Consider the following 26,063-nt stretch of genomic DNA (forward strand, 5'->3'; position numbering starts at 1 on the left):
ATTTTTCTTACAGTAGAAATGTATGTAATCTTTATGTAGTAAGATACGTTTATTGTCATCCAAAGGCAATCTGAACTGTTTTTTCAGTGCTGTCTTGTCTGTCTCATCCATGTCAAATGGCATGTGGCTATAGACCCCTCACTTGCCCACATTTTAGGCCTGATTTACCACTGCATATAATTTTCTGACACCCCCCCCCAACACACGTGATTTTTGAAGTTGTCTACTACACAGAAAACCACAATACATGATCGACATACTAGTGACAATAATTTAAAGAAAGAGAACGCACATCTTCCCTTATTCTTAAGCAAAAATAAATGGCATCGTGTGGCAGAATTTTGAAGTACAGTTCATTAAAGCCTACATTTTTTCACTGTCTTTTTGATAATCTGCATATATATTTCCATTATTTTTTTCACTCTGTTTTAAACGTGTTTCCAAGTAGTATCCCACATTCCTAACGGAAGGGGTAGAGTTAAATGCTAAGTAGTATTCAAATATTATGCTAATTAGATGCCTCGATTTTTAGCTGGCTGTGCCAAATTTTCATAGACTGTGTCTGCACATTGAAAGATACGGTGTTTGGATGGCCTGCGTGTTTGGCAAGGGTACACCTTCGGCGTATAATAAATTTGACTTAAGATGGCACTGCACTTCCTACAAGCAAAAATGCTTTGCACTGTTAACCATATACATACAGAGCCCAACTGGGATACAACCCTAACATTAAGCTGCATGTACAGTTGTTGGAAACAGTTGGCCAGCCAATCAAACGTTGCACACTCATCCACTTTTGCTCTCGAGTTTGGTCACTCAGGCGTGCAGCAAAGGGAGCACTTAGCTGTTTGCAATCTGGCTTGCAATGCATGGTGTGTTTAACATTCTTATTGTGATATATTTGAGCTTTTTGATAATGTCCGCGGAAACCAAGCTCTCAAATAGGCTGAAGTCCGTAGATTACGAAATTTCTGGACGTGTTCAGGGTAAGTATGGAATTCGTTTGTCTGTCTTTTGCCAGTTCATACAATACACTTAGATTGCTAAAAATAGCAAACACTTTGCAGTTAGTTTAGTCCTTATTACTTTTTGAATGGGTGACTTCTCGACAGAACTTCATGTAACACGTTGTCCTGCATCACGGAAGCTAAAAACACAAAATACTTGTTTTATACGTTAACAAAGAATTCTGCTGGGCTGACCACATGTACTAGAACCAGTCCGCCCCTTTTCTCAACAAGGTGCCCAGTTGCACCTGTCAGTTCAGCTATTAATAGGGTGAACGAGCTCTTGATCGATGTCTGATGTTTTCGTTCTGCAAGCGAGCGCACGGCCCTCGTGCACGATTGAAGAAAGCATTTGGCTAACTTTTAAGCACGAGGCCACCACGATATGCAAGACAGTTTAAATGTGCTAAATTTGTGCTATAGAGAAGCTGCATCTCGCAGGTTCAGCAGTCTCGGTTGTTTGCATAACTTCGTATGGTTTATAACACAAAGCATAATACGAATTTAAAGTGCTACGACTAAACCTAACTCAATCGACTGCCAGATTTTGCAGACCTTCTTTGATTTTCGTTCTTATTTATAGGATCATAGGAAGTTAGTAGGCTATTGGCCCTGGGGCCCTTACAAGCCTAGCCATAGCTCTCAACTTTCCATCTCCAGAATGAGGAACACTAGCTCTCATAATGTGGAACAAATGGGCAAAATGTGGAACACATACTAATGGCTTGCTAACAACTTCAACTAGGAAGGTCATAGGATGGTTAAAATATGCTGGTTTTACTTATAAAGAAGATTGCTTAATGAATTAATATGATTAATTTCTATTTACCATGCATTTCACTTAAAAAAATTCCTAACACTGAATGTGTGACAGTCTTTCAATGTGGAACTTCAAGGAACTTCGAGGAACATGAACTTTTTAAGACCCCAAATGAGGTATGTTCCTCATAATGAGGTACACTTGAGAGGTATGAGCCTAGCCAAGGATTTAGCCCATGTTCCGACAAGTCAGCACCCTATGCCCCCATAGCTCTCAACCTTCCATCTCCAAAATGAGGGGCACTAGTCCTCATTATGTGCTACAAATGGGCACAATGTGGAACCTGTAGTAACGGCTTACTAACAACTTCAACTAGGAAGGTCATAAGGTAGGTAAAATATGCTGGCTTTGGTTATACAAAAGATTTTTTAATGAATTGAGAAGATTAATGTCTATTTACCATGGATATCAGTTAAAAGATTCCTAACACTGAATGTGTGACAGACCCTTTCAATGTGGAACTTCAAGGAACATAAACTTTTTAAGACCCCAAATTAGGTACATTCCTCGTAATGAGGTACACTTGTCAGGTATGGATGCTCCTATCCAGCAGGGACACAGGTGGAATCCCTAGGGTGTATTTTCCAGTTATCCAGGTTGCACTTAAAAAGGGTTAATGAGGTATTCTGCTTTACGTGGAGAGAGTCTATTCCACAGAAGGGGGAGTCTGTGGGACACGTCTGTCCTGCCAAGTCCTATTGATGTTACACACCAGGTTGAGGTGACGTGTTTGGGTTACTTCAGCGGAGCTTGACTTGTGGTTATGCAGCAATCCCATCAAGGCGGGTTCTGAGATTGCTTTGTATGCCAGACAGAAGTCACCTCTGAGGAGTCTGTATGATACTGAGTAGAGGGAGAGGGATTTTAGCCTGTTTGTGTAGGGTAGATGTTTGAGGCCGTGGATTCTCCAGGTGAGTAACCTCTGTGGTCTCTCCAGCTGCTGCTTGTGCTTTTGAGGTACATGCTGAAAGGGGCATTGTACTCAATAATAGGCCTTATAAAGGAAGAATACAGGGATGTTATGGCTATCTTGTCCTTGGATGAGATATCCTTACTAATGAGGTGGACCATGTAGAAAGCTTTCTGTACAATGGAGGTAATATGGTGGTCAAAAGTCAGTTTGCTATCAACCTGGGTGCCCTAGTCCCTCACAACTGATTGCATGCTTAGGACCTTGTTATTAATGCGAAAATTTGTGGGGACGCCACTCTCCACAAAGGGGATGATGATGATGCATTTCTGGCATTGAGTTTGAGGCCATGTTTCTTGCACCAGTCATTTACTTGGGTGAGACCCTCTTGGAGGATGTCCACATCACTAAGGGAATTGATGAGAGCACCCAGCTTGCAGTCAAATGCAAACTTGATCAGCCATAGCCTACTGGTTTTGGCCTGCACCACAGAAAAGTATATCCCAAACAACAGAGGCCGCAAGACCGATCCATGGGGTACACCACTCATTATGGGTCTACTGCTTTTTGCCATTTACTTCTGGTAAATTAGTGAGGATTACATACAGTCGGTCATAATGCCAGACATTTCATATTTACTGTTGAGAAAAAACGTGGGTGAAACACCTGCTGTTCTACTACTTTTGAATGAGTTAAGAATAATATTTACAAACTTTTCCTGATTGTTGGGTCTTAGTCCCCCATAATTTTTATTTTATTCCTCCTGATTCTTGAGAAAATAAGCCAAGAGCTATGTTTTGCAGTAATATTAAGCTTTAATCAGAATTGTGTGGTATTTTGTGAACTTAGTATTTGTCAACAGAAAACTTGGTACATCATAAGTGCGTATAGTTCATTTTTAGTTACCTCACTGCTTTGGCTTGATGGCCTTCTACTTCTTTTGGTTTGGGGTGCTGATAGTAAAGGAAGCAAAGAATAAAGAACCACCAGTACAGATTCCCTGCAGCAAAGCTTAGCCCCAACATAGTTGTTATGTCACTAAGTTTTAGAGGGCAACGCAACTGCATATACTTGAGCATGAAGGATGTTGAATTAGACTAACACTTAGAGGATGAGCCCAAGTAGTGTACAGGCAGTCAAATGTAAAACCAATATGCAATGTATAAAATTAAATAGCCAAATTAACACCAAGAGAAGGAAGGGCTTGCAAAAGAGGCATGTTTTCAGGGACCTTTAGAAAGTGGGCACAAAGGTGTATTTTCAAATCTGATAAGATAATGATTGCCACAAGAGAAGATCCTGCTAAGAATGTGAGCACTTTCCTTAAGCCTTCAACTTCGTCCTGGGGATACCTTTCAACTGTACCTCATTTTGAACTTTACAAATTCCGTGTTCTATGCTGTACCAAACTGAAGGGGTCTGACAATTAAGAATTTTTTTAAAACATACTAATGATATATAACATTAAGTAATATTAATTTAGCAAAATTACTTTTTGTAAGTATAAAGTAAGACATTTTAGTATTTAATTATCTATTTATTTACATTTGTTGAACGGGAGTGTCCGACTGGACGTAGGTCCATTTTCAGCGGAGGCCCGGGGAGAAAAGCTCCACAGTTAAAATATACAGACAGTAGTTACATTGGATTTACATAGCAATTAAGAATTTGATCAACATAGCAATTAACAGACATTAACAATTGTTACAATAAGAAGTTCCTGCTGTATAATAAGTAGTTAGGCTTATGAGCATCTGAGCTTGCTATAATCAAGGTAGTTAGTGGGGTGGAAAAAAAGGTAGTGGGTGGATGGTGTGGGTGATATTAGAGTGGGAGTTGCAAGGGCATAGCCAGCAGGTTTTTAGGTGCGCTTTTAGAAAGTTTTGAAGTGGGTACATGATGGTACAGAGGTAATTGTGGGTAGGAGGGAGTTCCATAATTTGACTATGGTGCAAGAGAATAGTGCTTCTTCAACAGAGTTATTGGCTTTAGTGACCTGCAGGTGATTTTTGTTGCTGGATCTTAGTGGTCTGGTGGTGTGATAGGGTTGCAGTAGATTCTGCAGGGATGGGACATTTAGTGAATGGTTTACTAGTTTGTGGGTGAGTGTGAGTTGATACCATTGAAGGAGGTGAGCGAGTTCAAGCTACCCAATTCAGAAAGTGAGAGACAGTGGTGAATTTGGCGATTTTGTTGTAGCAGGTCTCTAGCTTGTTTAGATCGCATTGCCTTAGGTTGGTATATTGGAGAGGCATAAAGTAGGGTAGCGATAAGGTGGGAATTTGCTACTGAAATCTTTGCTGCTTTGGTGAGAAGTTGCTTATTTCTGTATAACGCTCCTAGTTTTTTGTGGACTTTTTTTATTGTCATGGATATGTGAATGTCAAATTTTAGTTTATTGTCTATTTCCACTCCTAGCAATTTGGTGTGTACTGTTTGGTGTATAGTGGTGTTGTCGTTTGCTGTGATGTTAAAGTGAGAGTTGTTTTGAGTATGTTTGGTGGGTTGGAAGATGAGTAGTTTAGTTTTGTTTGGGTTGAGTATTAATTGGGCATTGGATAACCAAGTTTCAACAGAGGAAAAGGCTTCCTGTGTGACTTTTTGCAGTTTGGGTAGGGGCTGGGCTGAGCAGATGGCGGTTGAGTCATCTGCGTATTGTATGAGTGTGCCATGTTTGGTGGCAGAGGCTAGATTATTGGTGAAAATAGAGAATAGTTAAGGTTTCAAGGATGGATCCTTGGGGAACCCCTATAGAGACAGGTAGTTGGGGGGATATGTCATTCTGCCATACAACGCATTGTTGGCTGTCAGACAGGTAACTCTGAAACCAGTTGGTGACTGATTAAGAGAAGGATAGGTTATTGAGGACAGAGATGATTTGTTTGTGAGGGACCATGTCAAATGCTTTAGATAGGTCTAAAAAAGTAGCAGATGAGAAATAGCCATTGTTTTTATGCTGAAGGATAGTGTTAGCAAAGGAGAGTAAGGCAGTGATGGTGCTATGCTTTGGTCAGAAACCATGCTGAGTATTGGAAAGGAGGTTGTTAGTAAGGAGGTAGTCTGAGACCTGAGAGTGAATGCATCTCTCTAGTATTTTGGAGAGTGGAGAGAGAATAGCTATGGGGCAGTAATTGATTAGTTCTGTGGAGGGGCCACCTTTTTGGAGGGGATTATATGTGATACTTTCCATAGTGTGGGAACATAACTTTCTGACAGAGATCGGTTAATCAGGATGGATAGAGGGTATGCTAGAGCATCAGCTGTGATTTGTAGGTATTCACTTGGGAGGTTGTCTGCTGCTAATTTGGTGGGCTTAAGTTTAGTTAAGAGTTTTTTTATGTTGGAGGTAGGAACAGGAGAAAAGTAGAAGACAGTGTGGAGATTACTAATTGAAGGTGTGGGTTGGAGGGGTGGGTGTGTGTGTTGTTTAGCTAGTGATAGTATGATTTGTGTGAAGTGTGTGTTGAATGAGGTAGCAATATTTTCGGAGTGAGGGATGTTAGGAGGAGGGGTACTGACTTTACCTGGGTGGAGGATGGAGTTTATGGAGGACCAGAATTGTTTGGGGTTGTATTGGGAGAAGTCTAGGGCAGACTGGTAGTATTGGAATTTGTCCTGTTTTATTAGCTTTTTGACTCTATTGCATAGTTCTAGGAATTTCTGTCTAGTTGAGGGGGTTTAGTATTGCTATAAGCTTCCACCTGAAGTTGTTAGTGTTCCACGTTTTGCCCATTTGTTCCAGTATATGAAAGGCAATGTTCATTTCGGACATGGAAGGTCAACAACTATGATCCTGAGAATTTCTAGCTGTCCTTGCCAGCCAAATGGAGAGTGAAACTAGGATGTAAATCACATAGAGCTTGGTATATTCATAGGAATACTTTGTACTGTGACCTTGATGCAACCATTGCCAGTTCACACACAACAGAACTGCTGCAATGTGGACATAAGATCACATCAGAATTCTAGCGGTGGAGTGCTGCATCCAATGAAGATGATATTTGTGTTAGGAAGTACTAGGTGAAAGACACTGCAGTATTCAAAGCACACTGAGTCAAGGGCATGAGCAAACAGTAATGAGTTTACAAGATGGAGTAAGGTGCTTGATCCAAGCTGTATTCTGAAAATTATATTACGATTTCTTTTTTTTTCTTTTTTTTTTTTTTTAACAACAGCTGACAACTCCACATATAAGTACAAGAAACGAATACAAATTGCAATTCAAATTACAGTTTGAAGAAAAAATGTTGAATGTTAAATTAAGCAAATTAAACAAAGTTCTGACTATCATATTAAGCAAAATAAGCAAAACAGCATATAACATACAGTATACAATATTGCGACACAGAAAGTATGACAGAAGTTACAGTTGATGACAGATACAGGATGCAATATATACAAAAATGCGATTTATAAGCTAGGTAATTTGTGGTCTGAGGTGCCTTAATAGCATCCATAGAGTTAACCATGGTGAGTGTGATACAAGACTTGTTGTAGTGTTACATATTAGATGTAGGTTTGAGAGTTACTATACATTGGAACTTCACAGTCATGTTGATATGTAGTATTACAGAGGGAGCACGTAGTTGAGAATCAGACTCTCAGAATACAGCTAACAGAGGTAATTAGTTTGGTAATATAACTGGTATGAGTGGGTTAAAGGCTTTATATATTGAGGATGAAATAACCAGGTCTGGAACAGGAACATAGCCAAGTATTTGCCATATGAGGTTTTAGCATATGTTTAAACTTTGTTAAGGAAGATCGAGATACTATATTGTGGGGAGAGTGTCCCATTTTTTAGATATGAAGTTGGAGAAGAGAGATTCACAAACTGAGTTATTGGCTTTAGTTATCAGTAGTAGTAATCTATTACTAGAGTGGAGTGTTCTATTATTTGATTGTGGAAGTATCAGATTTTGGAGGGTGGGGTTTTTGTCAGCTTGGTAAAGAATTTTGTGGCAAAGATGAATTGGTTATAGAGGAGGAGTTGGGGTAGTTCAAGCCAATTAAACTGGTTAAGAGCTGAACAGTGATGCATCCTGAAAGGAGAGTCTATGGCAAACCTGCCTATTGTATTGTAGCAAGAGTTGAGTTTGGCCAATACAGTATTGGGGAGGCATATAGGAGTGTAGATATGAGATGGGTAAGTGCAATGGTGGATTTAGCCTGTTTAGTGAGGAAATGTTTATTTCTGTATAGAATGCCCAATTTCTTATGCATTTTATTTATGGTTTGTGAGATATGGATGTTAAATTTCACATTACAATCGATTTCCACCCCTAGAAGTTTAGTGTAAGTAACAGGAGAAATTATGGTTTTATTTCTGGACATAATATTAAAGGAGGGGCTAGCTGTGGTGGATTTTGTTGGGTTAAACAGTAGAAGTTTTGTTTTGTTAGGTTTTAGAATTAGCTTGGAGCTAGTGAGACATGTTTCTACTGAGAGAAAGGAACCTTGTGTGATTGAATGGAGTTCCTGTAGAGAGGAGGTAGCACAGAGTACGGTAGATTTGTCTGCGTATTGGATATTGGATGAGTGAAGAGAGGAAGAATGGAGATTGTGAGTAAAAACTGAGAAGAGGAGGGGTCCTAGAATGGAGCTTGAGGAACTCTTATTGTCACTGGAAGAAGAGGGGAGAGGTTGTTCTGCCATTGGACAGCCTGCTGGCAACCTAATAAATAGCTTTGGAACCAAGTGATAGAGGGTTGACTGATATTAAACTCAGAAAGAATTTGTATAAGTTTACTGTATGCGACTATGTCAAAGGCCTTGGAAAGGTTGAGAAAGATGACTGATATGAATTTCCCATTGTTTCTGTGGTGGATTACTGTATTGGTGAAGGACATTAAGGCAGTAGTGGTGCTATGAGAGGGACGAAAGACGTGGTGAGTGTTTTATAAGAGTTTGCGTGTGTGTAAGTGATCTGTAATTTGTTTATGAACACATCATTCTAGGACCTTGAATAGACAGGATAGTATGGCTATAGAAGAATAATTAGTTATGTAGAATTACCGCCCTTGTGTAGGGATATTATGTGGGAGATTTTCCAGATTTCATGGACTTTATTTTTGGACAAAGATCTATTGATAAGGATGGTTAAAGGATAGGCTACTGAGTCGGCAGTAATTTGCAGAAATTCTGCTGGAAGTTTGTCTGTGGCTAGGGTTGTTGATTTTAGTTTTTTAAGTAGGACTCAGTTGGGGTAGCGAGCTTAAGAAGAAAATTAAAAACAATCAGGTGAGTTGTAAGGAAGCTTGAGAGATAAAGAACAACAGGGAAGACTTTGTAGAATAACTCTGGGAAGGGAGTAATGTCTGTTAGAGCTAAAGTAGTGAGGTAATCAAGGCGAAAAGTCATATGGCAGGAGGTAAAGAATAATGGTGGGAGGAAAAAGCAGGCAGAGAAAGGTGTAAGCTGCTTAACTACATAGATGGTGGGTGGAAGGGAGGTAGGCAGTAGGAAGGACACAAAGCAGTCTGGAGAAAGCAGAGTGATACCTGTAACATAGGCAGTTAGATTCCAAAGTCTGAGAGAAGCAGCAATGGATAGGGAATGGAGAGAGGGATAGAGCACGGGGTGGTGATGTACAGGGATCCAGTACAATTAAAATAAGATGGGATAACAGTTAAAATAAAGTAACAAACTATACATACATTAATAGAGAATCATTTAATGTGTGGCAACAGTCTGGAGCCTTGACTGCCTGAAAGAGATGACCTGAGTTTGGTAATCATCTTGGGTGCCCTTAGAAGCTGGCCAGTAAGGACGGAAATGAGTGGCTGTTACCAGCCCACCCATCCTAGGGGGAGACAAGAGAGGCTCCAGCTTGCCTCATAGTTGATACCTTGCAGGAGCAGTAAGTGTTAACCTACTGAACTTCAAAACAGTCCACTGAGTCCATGCTGCAATTAACATGTTTGCACTATGCAGCTGAAGGAAAATTTTTGTGTGGAGGCACGCTTCGTCTTGGTAAGCAGTGATTCTAGGCTCAGAGGAGTTGCTGAGGGGGGTGCTTCCCACGGGAGAGGCTAGGTCACCCCCTAAGACCAGCAAGCTGGACTGCACCCTACCTCTAACTCTTACTGAGGAATGGAGAACTGATAGGGATTCACAGGCAGGAACAAATGGGCCATATGGCTCTTGCTTTGCCCAGGAATACCTCAGCTCCCCTTCCACCAGAATGACTGTGCTGAATGGGTGAAGATAGATGAGTCTTCAGGCTAGGTCCAGGGAAAGGAAGCAAAAAATAAAGACGGCATCCAGATGGTTCTCAGTGTTGTAAACAACAGGCATGTGTTCCTTGGGGAAGGAAGTGGAATCACTATATATTGTAATCCCCTCCTCCTAACGATCTTCCTAAGTGGAAGCATATACACCATGAATGGAATAGAGCCAAGACTGAGCCCTGAAGAACCCCACATTGCAGATGGTGCTCTGAAGAAGAATCATTCTCAGAGAAAACCTTTTGTGAGCTTTCAGACAGGTAAGTGTTAAGCCATTCAAGGATGTAGCAGTAAGGTCACCGTGAGGATACAAGCAGTTGATCAAGTATCAGTTGCTGCCTAGAAGTCAAAGGGGACCAAGATAAAATGGACCCACTGAAATCTTGCCACTAAGAGATCATTAACTACTATAAACAAGACTGACTTAGTGTTACACGTGGTCCAGATTGATAAGGGTCAGGGGGGGCCATGAGTGAATAACAGTAATTCAGGCTATATATACACAAATAAGAGCCCAACTTGGCATTCCCAGACTTGGAGAAAGCATATGACAGGTTCCCAAGAAAGCTGATTTGGGCAGTCATGCAGTGGTTCAGAGTCCGAAAACATTGTTAGAACTAGTGTAGGCTATATACAAGGACCCAATGACACACGTGCAAGCAATGTTCAGACTCAGAGAGGGACTGCCTGTGGGAATGAATATGTATCCAGTTTGAGCTCTGAGCCACTGATGATGGACTTTATTAGCAAAGATATCAGAAGGATGAATCAGCAAAGCTGCTGCTGTATATGTGTGATGTGACACTACAAGCAGACTCTGAACAGGAGCTTTAAATGATAAAGAACTGGAATATAAAACTGAGCGCATACGGGATGAAACTGAGTACAGACAAGACAGTTTTTGTAGCAAATGGGGAAAATCAAAAGAAATTGAAAAACAAAAATGAGATAAAAGGAAAAACAATAGAACAGGATAACAGTTTCATATACCAAGGATGGATGATTGAGGAGAGAAAAAATCTGAATGAGAAGGTCAAAGTTAGAATCAGAGGTGCTGCAGATAGCTGGAGGAGAGTGTGACAGAAATTGCCAAAAAGCTGAAAAGTAAGGGGTACAAACTAGTGGTGTGACCAGTACTGCTATATGGTACAGAAGCATGGGCAGTGAAAGAAATCCAGTTGAGGAAACTTGAGCTAATAGAAATGAAGTTTCTGAGTTAGGTAGTAAGATGCACACTGTGGGGAAGATGAGGAAATAAAGATCTCAGAGCTGAAGCCAAAGTAGCCACAGTTGCAGGGAAGGTCAAGGAAAACATTTCATCAATATATACAGCCCAGAAGGGTGTGTTCTACTCTGGATTTAAGGGTACTGCAAAACATGTTATACAACTCCTTGTACTGCATCAGCGGGTCTATATTATATCCTCGAACGCTTAAAAAAGCGAACGCTGATTGATCAAACTTATTTTCGCATCGAAGCAGCAGAAACTCAAATTTTTTCCTAGGGAAAGAATTTGGTTGTCCGTTTCTGTTGCTTCGGTATTTTCAGTGTTATGGTGGAAAGTTACCGGTCGGATTCAGGTAAGTGTACGATTGTATGGATGTGAGTGTTAGGGTGATTTAGGTGAGTTAGGGTTAGGGCTCGGGTTAGGTGTGTGTGCGATTGAGTGGACATGAGGGTTAGGGCGGATTTAAGTGAGTTAGGGTTAGGGAGCGGGTGAGGTGAGTGTGCGATAGTGATGGACCTTAGGGTTAGGGTTTGGGTTAAGGTAAGTGGGTAGTTAGTGGTGTGTGCATAGTTTAGTGTAGGGTTAGGTATCAGATTTTAGGTGTATGTGTGTGGATTTCTGTTTGTTTGGTGTGCTTGTGTTGTGTGTATGTGTTTTAGATCAGCGATTTTTTTCCCTGGGAAAAAAATGGCTGATCTGACAGTTCGAGATTGTAAGCTTTCGCTTAAATTAGGTCGATCAATCAGCGTTCGCTTTTTTAAGCGTTCGATGATATAATATAGACCCGTATCAGCTCAAGGTATGGGAGCTGTAACTAGTGGAAGTCCTACAGTGAAATGGTTTCAGTGGTCAGACCAAGGAAAAAGTCTCCAGGACCACTTTTGTGGTAACCGCATCAAGCTAGAACACGAGATCTAAGGAATGGTCTTTCTGGTGGCTAACAGAGATAGCTATCCAAACAAAACCAAATTCCTGTATAATCTAGACAAATTCTGTACTGAGAATAGTGTGCTTATTGTTTTTGTTTCCAAGCAGTGATAAGAAAATTTGTTTTGTCCTGTAGAAAAGCAAAAAATCTATGTGTCCTGTTATTTGATCAGATACTTTGTCATGGGAACCAGATGGTTTGGATCTAAAATAGCTGCATTTCTTTAGTTAGGGTTCTGTCTTATAGGTAACTACCAGGCTAGTTGCCTTTATTTATTTAAGTTTGATGACCGTGAAAGTCCACTGGGCCATGACGAGCCTGTTTTCAGTGGAGGCCCGGGGAGAAAAGCTCCAGGATATTGCAAGTTACATGTCACATGTTACAAAAGAAATACATAGTTCATGCAGAAAATTTAAACACTTACAGAAAAATAAACATTTTGTCATAAGATCTTAGTAAGTTAACATTTTAAACATACAGTTATTAGCCCTTAGCAGGACTAGTTAATTTAAACATTTACAAAAAAAAATAAACATTTTGTCATAAGCTCTTAGTAAGTTAACATTTAAACATATAGCTTCTGGCCCTTAGTAGGTTAGGTGAACATTATGCATGGAGAACGTACCCGTATATTTGTATAGGAAAGAATAGTAGAGAGAAAATCAATCCCTGGTAGGGGAGAGATTATTTTTGGTTGAGATGAAGCAATAGTAATAGTAGTTGGTGCTAATTTCAATGCAAGGTAGAGAGAGAGAGGGAGTTGAGATGGGTTTATGTTGGAGCATGACATGGGCATTCCCATTTGGAAGACAGATGAGAGAATAGCTGAGATTTGAAATTTGTATGGTTTGGTAGGTTGTGAGGGGGGGAAGAGAGTTCCACTGTTTAGCTAAGGAGTAGGACAGTACTAGTTGGCCAGGAGGCCATGCTGGTTTGTGGAACTGAAGGAGATTTAGGGTTTTGGATCTGAGTGAGCGGTTGGGTATATAGGCTTTTAAGGATGTAGCGAGAGTTTGGCAGTTGGCAGGTTTAAAGATGAGCTTGTGGGCAATGGTGAGTTGTAGGTAACTGAGGTAGTTGGGTAGATCAAGCCAATTGAGGGAGAGGAGGGAGTGGCAGTAGTGGGATGAGTTTTTTGAATTGTTCGCAAATTTGCAGATCTTGTGGTAGCAGGATTTGAGTTTGGGTCATAGGCCAAGATGGAGATTGGTGAAAAGAGGGGCACCATACATAAGGGAGGGGAGCAGGAAGGTGGATGCAGCGGTTTGACTGGTAGAGGGTCTGAGGAAGCAGTTGTGCCGCTAGAGGAGATTTATCTTTTGGTGGGTTTTCTTGATTGCGGAGTGGATGTGGGTATCAAATTTTAGTTCTTCATCAATGATGGTGCTGAGATGTTTGGTGTTGGGAACGATTTCAAAGGGGGTGTTGTTTTGGCTTTGTACGGTGAATGAGGTTTTGTCAATAATGGAGTTTTTGGTAGGGGAAAAAATCATTAGTTTGGTTTTATTTGCATTTAGAGACAGATGGTTGGATTGCATCCAGGTTTCTGTTTTGGAGAAAGCTAATTTGTTTTTTGCTAGGAGCTCAGAGGGGAAGAAGGCTGAGCACATGGTAGTAGAGTCATCTGCATATTGGATAACAGATGATTCTGGAATGGAGTGGTGAAAGTTGTTAAAGAATAGGTTAAAGAGAAAAGGGCTAAGAATTGAACCTTGTTATACTCCTGTGGGACAGCTTGTTGGCGGTTGGACAGGTAGCTGGACAACCAGGCTATGGTGGTGGGAGAGAGATGTAGGGTGGAGAGTTGGGATATGAGTAGGGTGTGGGAGATGGTGTCATAGGCCTATGACAGGTCTAAGAATAGTGTTGATACAAATTTGCAGAGTCTCGTTCAAGGTTGATGGTTTCAAGAAAGGAAAGAAGGGCAGTTGTGGTACTGTGGCCAGGGCAGAAGCCGTGTTGAGTAGGGAGAGAGGAGATTGTTTAGGGATAGGTGTGCCATCAGTTATGCTTGGATAGTTTTCTCTAGTATTTTAGAAAGGGGGGAAAGGATGGCAATAGTCCTGAAGTTAGTGGTGTCAGTATTTTTGCCACCTTTGTGGAGCGGGGATGATGTAAGCGTGGAGCCAGATAGAAGGGACATATGATTCTTGTATGGATCTATTTATAAGAATAGAGATGGGATAGGCAATGCTGTCTGCAAATTGTTTGAGGAAGGTAGGTGGAAGATTGTCAGGTGCATTGTGACAGGGTTTGAGTTTGAGGAGAAGTATTTTTATAGTGCTTGTGGGAATGTGAGAAAGGCAGAAGGGTGTGGAGGAAGGTAAGTGATTGGGGTGCTGGTTGGGGCAGGAGGGGCTGGAGCTGGAGGAGGGGCGTGGGAAGGAGGTAGATAGTTTAGCTATACAGTCTATGAAGAATGAGTTGAACTGGGTGACTCAAGGTCAGAGAGGTTGGGGTTTGGACAGGGGTTTTCTTTATTGCCAGGATGCAGAATGGACGAAATGGAGTCCCAGAATGTTTTGGTATTTGTTGAGTGCATTTACTGGAATTTGGAGTAGTCGGCTTTACGGTATTTAGTTATTCGTTTTTTTGTGGAGTTTCAAAGTTGCTTAAACTCTAGGAGGGTGTAGGTTTTTTTGTTTTTGATATTGTTTCCATTTTTTATCCCTTTGGTGAATGGCTAGTTTAGTTTCCTTTGATAACCATGGGCAGGGGTTGGTTTTGATGCATTTGGTTCGGTGGGGGGGGGGCTTGCTGGTTGAGGAGGATTAGGAATGAGTGGTTAAAGTAGGATACAACATTATCTAGAGGAAGGGTTTTTAAAGGGGACCAGTCAGTATGCTTTAGGTATTCTGAGAAAGTTAGAGGGTTGAAAGAGGAGAGGTTGTGAGTTTGGATGTAGTAGTGATGTTTTTGTAGTGGAGATGGGAGCCGGTCACCGAAGGCTGGTAAGTGATCGCTGAGAGGATCTGGTATTATTCTGACTTTGGTGATAACATTTGGGTGAGTTGTTAGTATCCAGTCAATGATGGTTCCAGCAGTGCCATCTTTATTTGGCCTGAGTTGGGAGAAATTGTGCAGGTTGATTATGTGGGAAGGGACTTCAGAGTTAGTAGTGAGTTATGGTAAGGGTTGGTAAAATGTGTGAGATAGGTAAGACAGGAGAGAGAGAGTAGTACGGTAAATGGAGTTATAGGGAGTGATGATATGTGGAGCATTGTAGGAGGGGTGGTAGTTTGTTGGGTGATGTTAAGATTTATATGTGGCTGGTGTTTATTTTTAGGTTTATTGTGAGTGGAGTGGAGTGGGGTGGGGAGGAGTCAAGGGATGTATAAATGTACAGATAGTGGGGTGGGTGGAATTTGGGGGCAAGGTAGCGGGGTGGAGTGAGCCCGCAGAGCAAACAGAGCGGGTAGAGCCAAAAAGGGGAGTGAGGAAGAAATGTGAGAAAATCAGCCACACAGTTGCTGGGGAAATATGTAGATTATTGGCCTACTCAGAGGTAAGCTCAGCTCAGAAAATAAAAAGGTTGTGAGTTTCTGCAGTTTCTGATATGGGGATAGAGCTAAATTCAAAAAAGAAGGTTAAAGCACACTGTAATATCTGATTCTATCAGTAAAAACTTACAGGGGACCAGGAGTTATAATATCGTTACAAAGTCATGAATGAGAGGGTGTGTAGCTCCACCTAGTAGCTAAGATATAAAGTTAGGTTACATTAAAGTGGTTAACGTATAAGAAAAAAAATAGAAAAAAGTTATAACGTTAGGCTAATTTAAAGTTATAAAACTAGGTTAAAGTATAAGAAAGAAAAGTAGAGGGAGTGATCTTTCTTTTTGCTTTCAGTTGCTATTGAACGGGGCAGTGGACGGCTAGCCAGGCGACAGACAAAAAGCAGCTATTGTAAGCTGCAACTGTGTGCACCATGAATCGATAGCAAATAACACAAGTTTCCAATTCAAATGTATGCACATACAGACTGAAATGGGAGTCCAGTTGAAAGCCTTTTTTTTTTTTTTTTTTTTTTTTTTTGTGTCTTCCTTTAGGGTGGGCAGGTTAGCGTAGCAGCTATGGTGAAAGGTGTGGAGCACAGATGGACCCGAACAATAGACTGAAATGGGAGTCCAGTTTGAAAGCCTTTTGAGCCTTTGTGGGGCGTTTTAAGCCTAGTCCTTTTCCCTCAAAGGTAAGAATTAAAGACTGTGCCTTGTATTTGTTAGGCAAATCCCTTAATCTTTATGACACCCCTCCCCCCCATCTGCACTGAATATCGGACAAAGCAGAGGCAGTAGTTGTTATCAGCAGGTGTTGACTGTATAGCCTGACATGGAAGTGGAGTCTTAGTGTGCAGGAGGTGTCTTGGTATGGACTTGGAAATCTGCTAGGATGGGACTATAGTGAGCTGGCATGAGAGAAGGCTGACTTCATTAATGGTGGGATGAAAAAAAGTTATAAACTATATCTGGCCTATTGTGGCCAGATAAGAACCCCTTAGTCAAGATCAGTGGGTTGAAGAAATCATATCAGTCTGCCCTATGTATATATCAACCATGACTGAAAAATAGGCTTCTTGGGTGTCAGATGTAAACCTGTGACCTAACTTTCATTTCCTCAACAACACTATTTAAAAGCAAACTGAAACCATACCTTAAATCACAGTGGTTATGCCCTTGTGCTAACTCTGACTGACTACCTCAATTTTCTCTGGGTACTAATCACCATACCTGTATAGGTTAGTTACTTTTCTGTTAACTTTAAAGAGAGAGTGCTTCTATATTTAAAAAAAATGTTATTAGAGTTATCTTTGAATGGCTAACCATAGCTGAAATGTACCATGATTCTGTTTACAGAAATGCATTGAAATGTAATGAATGGCAAAATATCTGTAAATGTAGCTGCATTTGTAAATGTCACAGTATAAATTATATTGTGTTTTGTGGAGCTTTTCTTCCCGGGCCTCTACTGAAAATGGACATATATCCAGTTGGACTAGCCCGGTCAACAAATGTAAAATAAAATAAATAAATAAAATAAACACAGAGGACCTTTGTCTAGAGTACATTTCACATAAGAGCAGCAGAAAGATGCCCTAGTAGTAGTTTGTTTATCCCACTTATTGAGTGCACTAGTTATTCATCTGGGGTCACTTCCATTCTGCTGGCCCTTCATGATCTCCAAATGTCTGCAGTGTATCTTGAACTGGAAGGGGCTGGAAAGAACAGGACTACCAATGGGTCTGCATCATAAAAAAAGACACATTAATAGTATAGAATAAGTGAATAAAATAGGAAGATTGCAAAAATGTTAAACTTTGTAAATAATACAAGGAAATAAACTTGTTGGTAAAATAAGTAGTACCTGGCCATGGCAGTACTGAGCACTCCAACAGGTTGTGTTAAACTGAAGTGTGAACTGTTCAGTAATAAAAAGGTAAAGTCTGCTTTATTTGTACTGAGCAAAGCAGATGTGAGTAGCTTGTACATATGATTTAGATAAAGGCTTTGTACCTAAATAATAATTGTAGTTGCACATTGCTTATCTGAGTCCCATTGCAACTGCAGTACAAAAGGACCAAGTGACATATAGGGCCTTTACATCAGCATTATGTTTATCAGTATCTAATTATGCCAGAAGATGGTACTAGAGTTGTCAAAATCAGTGAAACATATGCAGTTGGTGCAATGGGTTAAGGCTGTGAGCTGTACTTCCTGTGGTACAGAGTTTGATCCCCTCATTCCTCACATACTTACTGTGTTACATTTTTGCAAGTCACTTAACCAGACATTGCCAGGTTACCCTAAAAAGAGATTGTGTCCAATGGGCCTACCTGGTTAACAAATGTGTATTATAGCAGTATCAGTGGTGCAACAGGTAGCGCACACTCATTTGGTGCAGAAGGCTGTGGGTTCTGTTCTCTCACACCATGTAGATGAGGTACTGCACTTCAGAGTGCATTGGGGAGAGTTGGCATAATGGCTAAAGGCTTACTTTCACAGATACAAAATACAGGGTTTGATTCTGTCCTCTGGCTGTTGACTAAGACTAAAATAGTATGCAAACAGATAGCCTCACTGTACCTAAGAAAGTTTAGTTCTGTGCTAATCAGTTATTAAAAAAAAAAACCCCTCTGGGTTACAGCTTAGCCATAAGCAACTCTCCATCCAGACATTCTAGACATAATGGTAAAAGATTGTAGCAATGGAAGGTAAACCAAACTGCTTGTGAGGAACAAGCAAAATAAAAGATGCTGAAGTTGTACTGTTAATTGTAATAGATGTTGGAGTTTAACACTGCAATTGTAGCAGGTAATTTCTTAAAACAGAAGAACCAGTTTGATTAATAATTGTAGTTAGCAGCCAGAAAGCTATTTTACACAACTGATAGATCCATCAGTCAGGAAAGAAAGGTTATCTGATTACTGTAGCACTTGTAAAGTATTACATCTTGGTGTAGAGCACTGAAGCTTTGCTGCTGCCTAACACTGAAACTGAAAGGTTGATAAGTTCATTATAGTTCTGACCGTATATAAAATTGGCAGTGCCAAACAGCTAAAGTATACAAGTCCGGTTACATGATTGACAGTCCATCTTAGTATAGTCCAGTTACAAAATCTGGTGGAAAATCAACGACTAACAGCACTTTAATGAAAAACAAGTCGTATGGAAAATGTCAAATCAAACGAAAAAGTAAAGACAGGTTTTAAGACTGGTATATGTAGTAGTCAAGATTTTCTTTCATGCTGCATGTATGTGTGTAACTGCTTCCATTTCAATAATTTAACTATGTACTTGCAAAGAGTATGGCAGAGCAGTGAATAAAGTAAAAAAAAAAAAAAATCTTGGTGCGTAGTATTTTGATTTTACTCATCCCCTTACCAAAATACATTATGCTGTTAGTTAGATGCTTTTAAGATGCTTTGGCTGAAAATAACTTTATAACAACTCTCCCATCATCATGGAAGTTGTATTAACTTGAAAATTCTGGCTTTTGCAAACAGCTCAGAAATCTTTCATACTACAACTAAGTATTGCTCTAATCTCATGGAGGGGCAATATGTGTTTGTGTTTATTTGCATTTTTATTAAACATTTGAGCCCATATCTAATTTTTGGAGGGGACTGAAGAGAAAAACAATACTTTTCTTCAATTGTGAGGATGGATATGATTCAATAAAGAGGCACCAAGCTTTTTATTTTTCTTCATCATGGTATACAGATAATATTTGAACTTCAGGTTATGATCAACTATCATCGATAGAGATTTACAGCTTTCAGTAAATTTGATCTTGCCAGGAGTTGCTGTTACCCTGTTAGTAGAGAAGGTGTTAGTGCTTCTATTGGGTGTATGCCAAAATATGTAATATATTAATTTTTTTCATTAGGTATTAGATTACTATGATATAACCATTCCATGTATATATTTGTAGACAGTTTGCATGAGGGGGCAGTGTACACTCTAGAACAAACAGCGTATTGTAGCAGATGAAGCCCATTAGTATGTTGGTCAGTTATTATGGATCTTTATGGTAAACCTAATTCCATATTGTAATGTGAGGAAAGTGTGTTTGGCTATGTGTTTGCTTGTATGCAATGCAATAAGTACCAAATCAGTCACTTCAGCATATATTGACTGCATCCCATACCTTGTACATGTGCACTGAGTTTTTTTTTATGTGGTTATTTTTGGCCCCATGCCTGCCAACCGTAATGCCCCCCTCCAGTTAGGCATGATACATTCATTCACCTGTACCAGGGATTTTACCCAGTGCCAGGACAAGAGTTGTCTGGAAGGGATTGTTATTCAGGTAGACATGAGGATGTTTTGTGCCCTTGCTGGTATTGTGGCAATAAGTTAATTTTTAATGACCAAACCCACCCTTTGAGCAGGGAAAGGAGCAATTCATATTACCTTGGAGGCCAACAATGCCCTTTCCATGCAAGTGCCAGCTTCAGCACACCCATGTTCAAAGGTATCACTAAGAGAAAGTTGGGTGAACCCAACACCGGCCCCAGGCTGTACATTTGCATCACCACCCCTCTTTGGAAGGATTGCAGGATTATTTGGCTTGCTCCACCCCAACCTCACCTCCTGGATGAGCCCAAGTATCCTTTCCTGCCAGGGCCACTTATTAAACCAAGGTCACCTGGGCTAAAGTCTGGCCGTTATCCCATCCCTCTCTGTCTCTGGACCTGCTGCTCTGAGGGGTGTTTGATCAGCCATGTCAAATATTCTGAGAAGTTTAGAAAATGTCAGCAGAATGAAGTCCTTTGTCCCAGCATGAGATACAATGATCTACAAGTTAAATAAATGATGTACTGGTGATGTGTCCAGGCCTGAAGACACCCTTGTTCTGTGTCTAAAACTTTGTAATCATTCAGTTGGGAAGGCTCTTTGGTAGATGTTGCCACTTTCTTTTTTTTTTTTTACACATTTAAATTCTTTCACCTAAGACAGTGATATAGGTATACATATAACAATAGAAAATAAAACAAGCCATAGCAAAGGCATTTTCAAGCATTATATATGTTTTCTTTTTAACAATTGTTGTTCATTCCAACATTACATACATTTCTCAGTTTCTTCATTCCCTTAAACCTTACTTCTCCTCTGAACATTATTCTGCATGCATTGTTCCTTCAAATTCCATTTATGTTTATGAAATTTGCTCTTTCCCTTTCTAAAAGATCCCACCCCAGTTGTTTTATCTCCTTTACAATATTCAGTAGTTCAGTTATAGCAAGTTTCGATTTTGATTTCCATTTTCTACCAATTACTTTTTGGCAACCAATAGCATTAAACTTAGTAAGGCTTCACTATGATTGGGAAATTCAAATCCTGTGTCCCACCTCAAAATAATCATTTTCTTTTTTGCAACCATCTGCTTCCCCAACATTTTTGACAAAGTACTCTGTAAGGAATTTTAAAGTCTACCAACCTATTACATTCCCAAAACACGTTCCCACTTACCTTTCTGTCACATCACACCTCCAAATTCTCCAAAATCTGCTTGGGGTATAAAAATACTTATATAAACACTTCCAGGCAAAAATCATAAACATTCTAATCTTTGTTGTCTACTTGGGAGACATGCAGATGTCATGGCATTTCTTACTTTATTATATATTTTTTTGTACATTGCCTTTCCATACTGTATTCCCAGTCTTTTCTAACCTCATCTGATTGATTGTTACAGTTATCATGCAATATTTTATATGCCCTACTAATTGTCCCCTTTTTTATTAGCAGCTTTTGTTCTGGATTAAATTAAAAACATTACCAGAACTGATGTTTCACTTATCACTCCTCTTTGTCTTTGTCTGTACACTAATATCAATCCCTGGTATGGAAGACAATCTCTGATTTGCAGTTCAAACTTGCTTGGGCATGTCCTACTCTGTTACTGTTCCCTGTCTAGTTGTTTGCTGCCAAAACCTTAGTTCCTTTACTAATTCTGTCAAGTTCATAGATTAGTACTAGGCTAACTGCCTTTGTGAGCTATTTTATGCCTAGCCAATTACCCCATTTGAGAGTCAAACCCTGCACCTTTGGTTTATAAGCCAAACACCTTAACCATTATGCCAACCTCCCACCCTCAAGTCAATCCCAACCCTTCTTCACTATTTTCTGTACCTCTACTTGCAGTCATTCTTAGTGATAAAAATGTTCTTTTTCCATTCCCTTGTTGGCTTGGTTCTAAGAATGCTTACTGCAGTTTTATAAATATAATATTTTGTATGGCTGTTGTTATTCTCCTTAAGTTTCCTGCATCCAAATTATCACTCTGTCCTTACTTCTCAAGCCCCTATTGTCCTTTTCCACTTTGATTTATAACCTTCTGTTTGCATTGTGCCTATGAGCCTTAACTGTATAGTTCTAAAGTATCCCTTCAAGTCAATTATCCTAAACCACCATGTTCTATGGGGGTAATCTCTTTATCCCAATTAATTCAAATTATCCTCCCTTCCCAAATAAATTATTTCAACTCATTATTAATTACTATCAACAATGTCTCTCCTGGTTAATAAAAATATGCCTGACCTCTACAGAGATCTATACAGATTAGAAACATTTTCATGCTTGTATCTTTCAATCTGTATCCATAATCCAGAGCGTCCAGCTTCTCAATGTTTGTATTATAATTTATTTAGTCTCTTCCCACATATCCTTAGCTGCTGCAACATAATCCTTTTTAATCTATACACTTAAATACTTCATCTTATCATGTCCTCATAAATATTGTTGAACCAGCTCATGTGTGAATACTTAGTTTACCACAATAGCCTTTGTTTTATCTTCATTTATTTTATATTCTGAAATGACTTGAAACTGTCTCAGATAGCTCCAGAACACCAAAGTGTCCTTCTTTTTGGATTTGTCAAGTACAAAGTACTATCATCATTAAAAAAGTGCACTTTTCTGGATTGCCATGCCAGTTATACCATTAAATTTTCATCCTCAACTCCTTTTCCCATTTTTGTTCGTGGATGGTAGGGTGGCACTTTAACAGTGAGAATCATCTAGAGCCAAGGTTTATACTGCAGGGTGGCTAGTCTTGCTGCAGTAGTTCTTCCACACTTAACATCTATGCCAAATTTAGAATGCCCAGTCCACTTACTGTTTGTCTTTGGAATGTGGGAGGAAACTGCAACATCCAGAGGTAACCCACGCAAACCCAGGGAGGACATGAAACTCTGCATAGAAGACACTCCAGCTGAGAATCAAACCAGGAAGCCTCTTGTTGTGAGGTGACAATGCTATCTGCTGTACCACTGTGCTGCCAGTTATATCATTGAATTTGTGAGTCCATCCTTTTTTTCCCACTGGCTCTGTAAAGCAAATAGGAAAAGAAAAAGTGGACACCCCTGCCTAGTTCTTCTGTTCAAATGCAACTTGGAGAGGAACCCTCCTACCTTAATTATTGCCTGTGACCCTTCATATATCCACCTAATTAACCTTATTATTCTATCAGTGAATGCAAATACTACCATTGCACTTCTTGTAAAATCCAAGCTGACCCCATTGAATGTATACAGAATGACCTCCCAACATGACCAAAGGTAAAAAAATAAAACTTTAATAAATGGAATCTGGACGAGTGGATAGGGCACAGTAAATTCTTGTTGGGGATAATGCTCATAACCCTCCTGGACATGGGCAATCATTAGTAAATGCAGTTCTGGGTATTGACTAGTGTATCTGTGGTATTACTCCAAACGGCTAGGCTTGAAATGACCTCATGGTTGATAGCCTAGTAAACACCTATGATCTTATGAAAAGGTAAGCGCTATCAACTAATTTTGGCAACACCTTTGACATTCTCTTAGCTAACCAGTCTAACTCAGCCATTGTAATTCTGGTTTAAAATTGAAATGGGTCTATATGAAGTAGGGTCTGATGGGTTTTTACCCTTTGTATTCTGAGCACATTTTCCAAGCCATCTTTGATTGGAAGGGGCCCTTCTGCACCCTTGTGAGAGAAGTGTGCTGATTGGAACCTGTCTGGTGAAGGGAGTGATTATTCTAGGACTTTGAATAAGCACCCTCATTGGTTCTTTTAAAAGGTTTTTTTAAGTTATTAGCTTCTGGTATTTAGGTCAGGTGTTTGAGAGGGTTTCTGCTTGTTAGAGCATTGCACAACACTGCCTACTGCCACGCAATTATACACCATAGCCAGACAGATAATTTTGGCAGTTTTTCTCTTAGACACAGTTGTAGTACATTACTGTAGTCCTCATCTTTAATACATTTCTGGTCTAAGAAATATTGCTAGTGGTCTGTGACCTATTAAACCACCAACCAAAAACCCCATGAGAAATTCCCATCTACAGAGCACCTACCACATCAGTCCTGAAAGCAGCCTCTTTGTGATAACAGTTCTTCAAACCTAGTGTTATGAACAGTTGAACTACTCCTGTTTCTCCTGCCAGCCTTGTTGACTTGGGTCTCCTGAGGCAGTGTAGCAACTGCCTCATGTAAACTGACAACCCTGTACTAATAACCCACATTAGTAGAGAGTGCAAGAGATGTATCTGTACCAAGAATCTTGAATCCCTGCTCTCTAGCTCTCGAAACGGTAACACTGAAGAGGTTGTCAACTCACCCACCACTACTCATGCACATAGTACAACTAGTCATATACATAGTATGCATAAAACACATAAATCAGTATATGCTGAGGTTCTCTCAAAAACCTTATTGAAACACCAGAGACCTCCAAAACACGACTGCTACAACTAACACAGTTCCCACAACATCCAAGACACATAGCAACACCAGTGTCTCACCTACCAAACCCTTAGGGTGTAACACTCATAAACCAAATTGTCTTGTCACTAGAGACTCCATAGTGAGACACACGGATGTCCCACTCACCAGGTTAGATAAGGAGAAAGTCGCAATCAGCCACCTGTCCGGTGCCAGGGTTCGTCAGATCATGTATGCACTCAGGTCTCTTAGCAACAACTACCTTTATGACTCTGTTATAGCTCATGTTGGAGTGAATGACCTGAGATGTACCTCATTGGACTGTATGAAGACAGACATGATTGAGCTGTGCGAGTATGTTTCCCAGGCAGGTATGTCCCTAACCTTGAGCAGCATATTACCATCACGTAGAATTATGCCATAGTATAAACAAAAAATATAATTTCAATAATTGGCTTAGTTTTTGGTGTCATTCAAAGGGGATCCAGTTACAGGCAGCCTGGGTTGACATGGTCGACAAACCTCACTGCTTTGCCAGAGAAGGTTTGCACCTGGCACCACTAGGCTTTTTCGTTTGCTGGCAAAGGCTCTTGCCTCCCCCATAGTTCCTTTTTTAGGCAAGGATCAAAAACAAAATTGCTGACATGAAAATTGCCAGTCATAACAAAATAAGGGTTATGCTGCTAAATGCTAGGAGCTTAAAACAAAAACTGCACACCCTGGAAGCACTCATCACTGGAGGATGTAGATGTCTGTGCAGTCACAGAAACCTGGTTCAGGGTCTCAGAGAGTACACCAGCCTTGCAAGGCTACAATGCCTTCCACACCTTCAGACTGCAAAATGAATTTGTGAGAACCAAAAGAGGTGGTGTTTCTGTCTAAATCAGAGATAAATTCACCTCCCAACTAGTTAGACAGGACAACTCCATGGAGTTACTCCAAGTTCAGATTAGTGTGGGTAAGACTCCCATTCAAGTCATAGCTGGTTATAGATCCCCCTCCATGGATGATGATGCGCACCAGTCCTACTTGACCAAACTGGAGTCAATCCAAATATTGTCAAACATTCTGGTTATGGGGGGTTTTAATTATCCCACCATCAACTGGGAAACCTACTCTAGCCCTAACTCACTAGTCCAAAAGTTCCTTGACTTTGTTAACTCAAGCGCCCTAGAGCAAATTGTTCAAACCCCAACAAGAGAAACAAATGTACTAGATCTGGTCCTTACTAACATGACAAACAGATGCATCACCGTACCTGTTGGACCCTCATTATTTAAATCTGACCACAAATCAGTCACCTTCAAACTGGCACTAACACTAGAACTCACAATTGGCGAAGTCGGACTAAAAAACTTCACCAAGGCAAACTATACCCTCCTAGGGGAAGGTATAAATACATTCCAAGCCCCACCCCCTGGCAGGAAGTGGTAACTCCACAAAAGCTTATACTAAAGCTCTGTACAATCACTTGTATAAGTATATAGACTCGGCTGTTCCAGACAGAATCAAAGCCAGAGCCCCAAGTAAAAACAAGCTGCACGGGTGGACATCCAGTATCAACAAACGTTAAGAAACACAACAAGTTTCTGTCCAAGAAAACTAAGGCGAGGCCCCAACAATGGGAAAGCACCCTCTTCAGCCTCAACAGGCAAGTAAGATAACATGTCAAATCATCTAGGGGCAACTTTGAGAAAAACGTAGCAATCACATCCAAGGATAAGTATAAGGCCTTTTACA

General features: G+C 40.2%; 1 protein-coding gene across 1 annotated transcript in view; it reads left to right on the forward strand.

Annotated features, from left to right (window-relative positions):
* The first annotated feature begins 762 nt into the window (after positions 1–762).
* ACYP2 (acylphosphatase 2) overlaps positions 763–26,063 on the forward strand; it is a 314,111-nt gene continuing 288,810 nt past the window's right edge. Inside the window, exon 1 of the mRNA XM_044060241.1 lies at positions 763–986. Coding sequence (XP_043916176.1) covers positions 866–986 — 121 coding nt within the window. The 5' untranslated portion in view covers positions 763–865. The remainder of the gene's footprint in view (positions 987–26,063) is intronic.

Source organism: Protopterus annectens, chromosome 1.part2 (genome assembly GCF_019279795.1).
Source record: "Protopterus annectens isolate FY-2018-M chromosome 1.part2, PAN1.0, whole genome shotgun sequence".
Classification (NCBI taxonomy): domain Eukaryota; kingdom Metazoa; phylum Chordata; order Ceratodontiformes; family Protopteridae; genus Protopterus; species Protopterus annectens.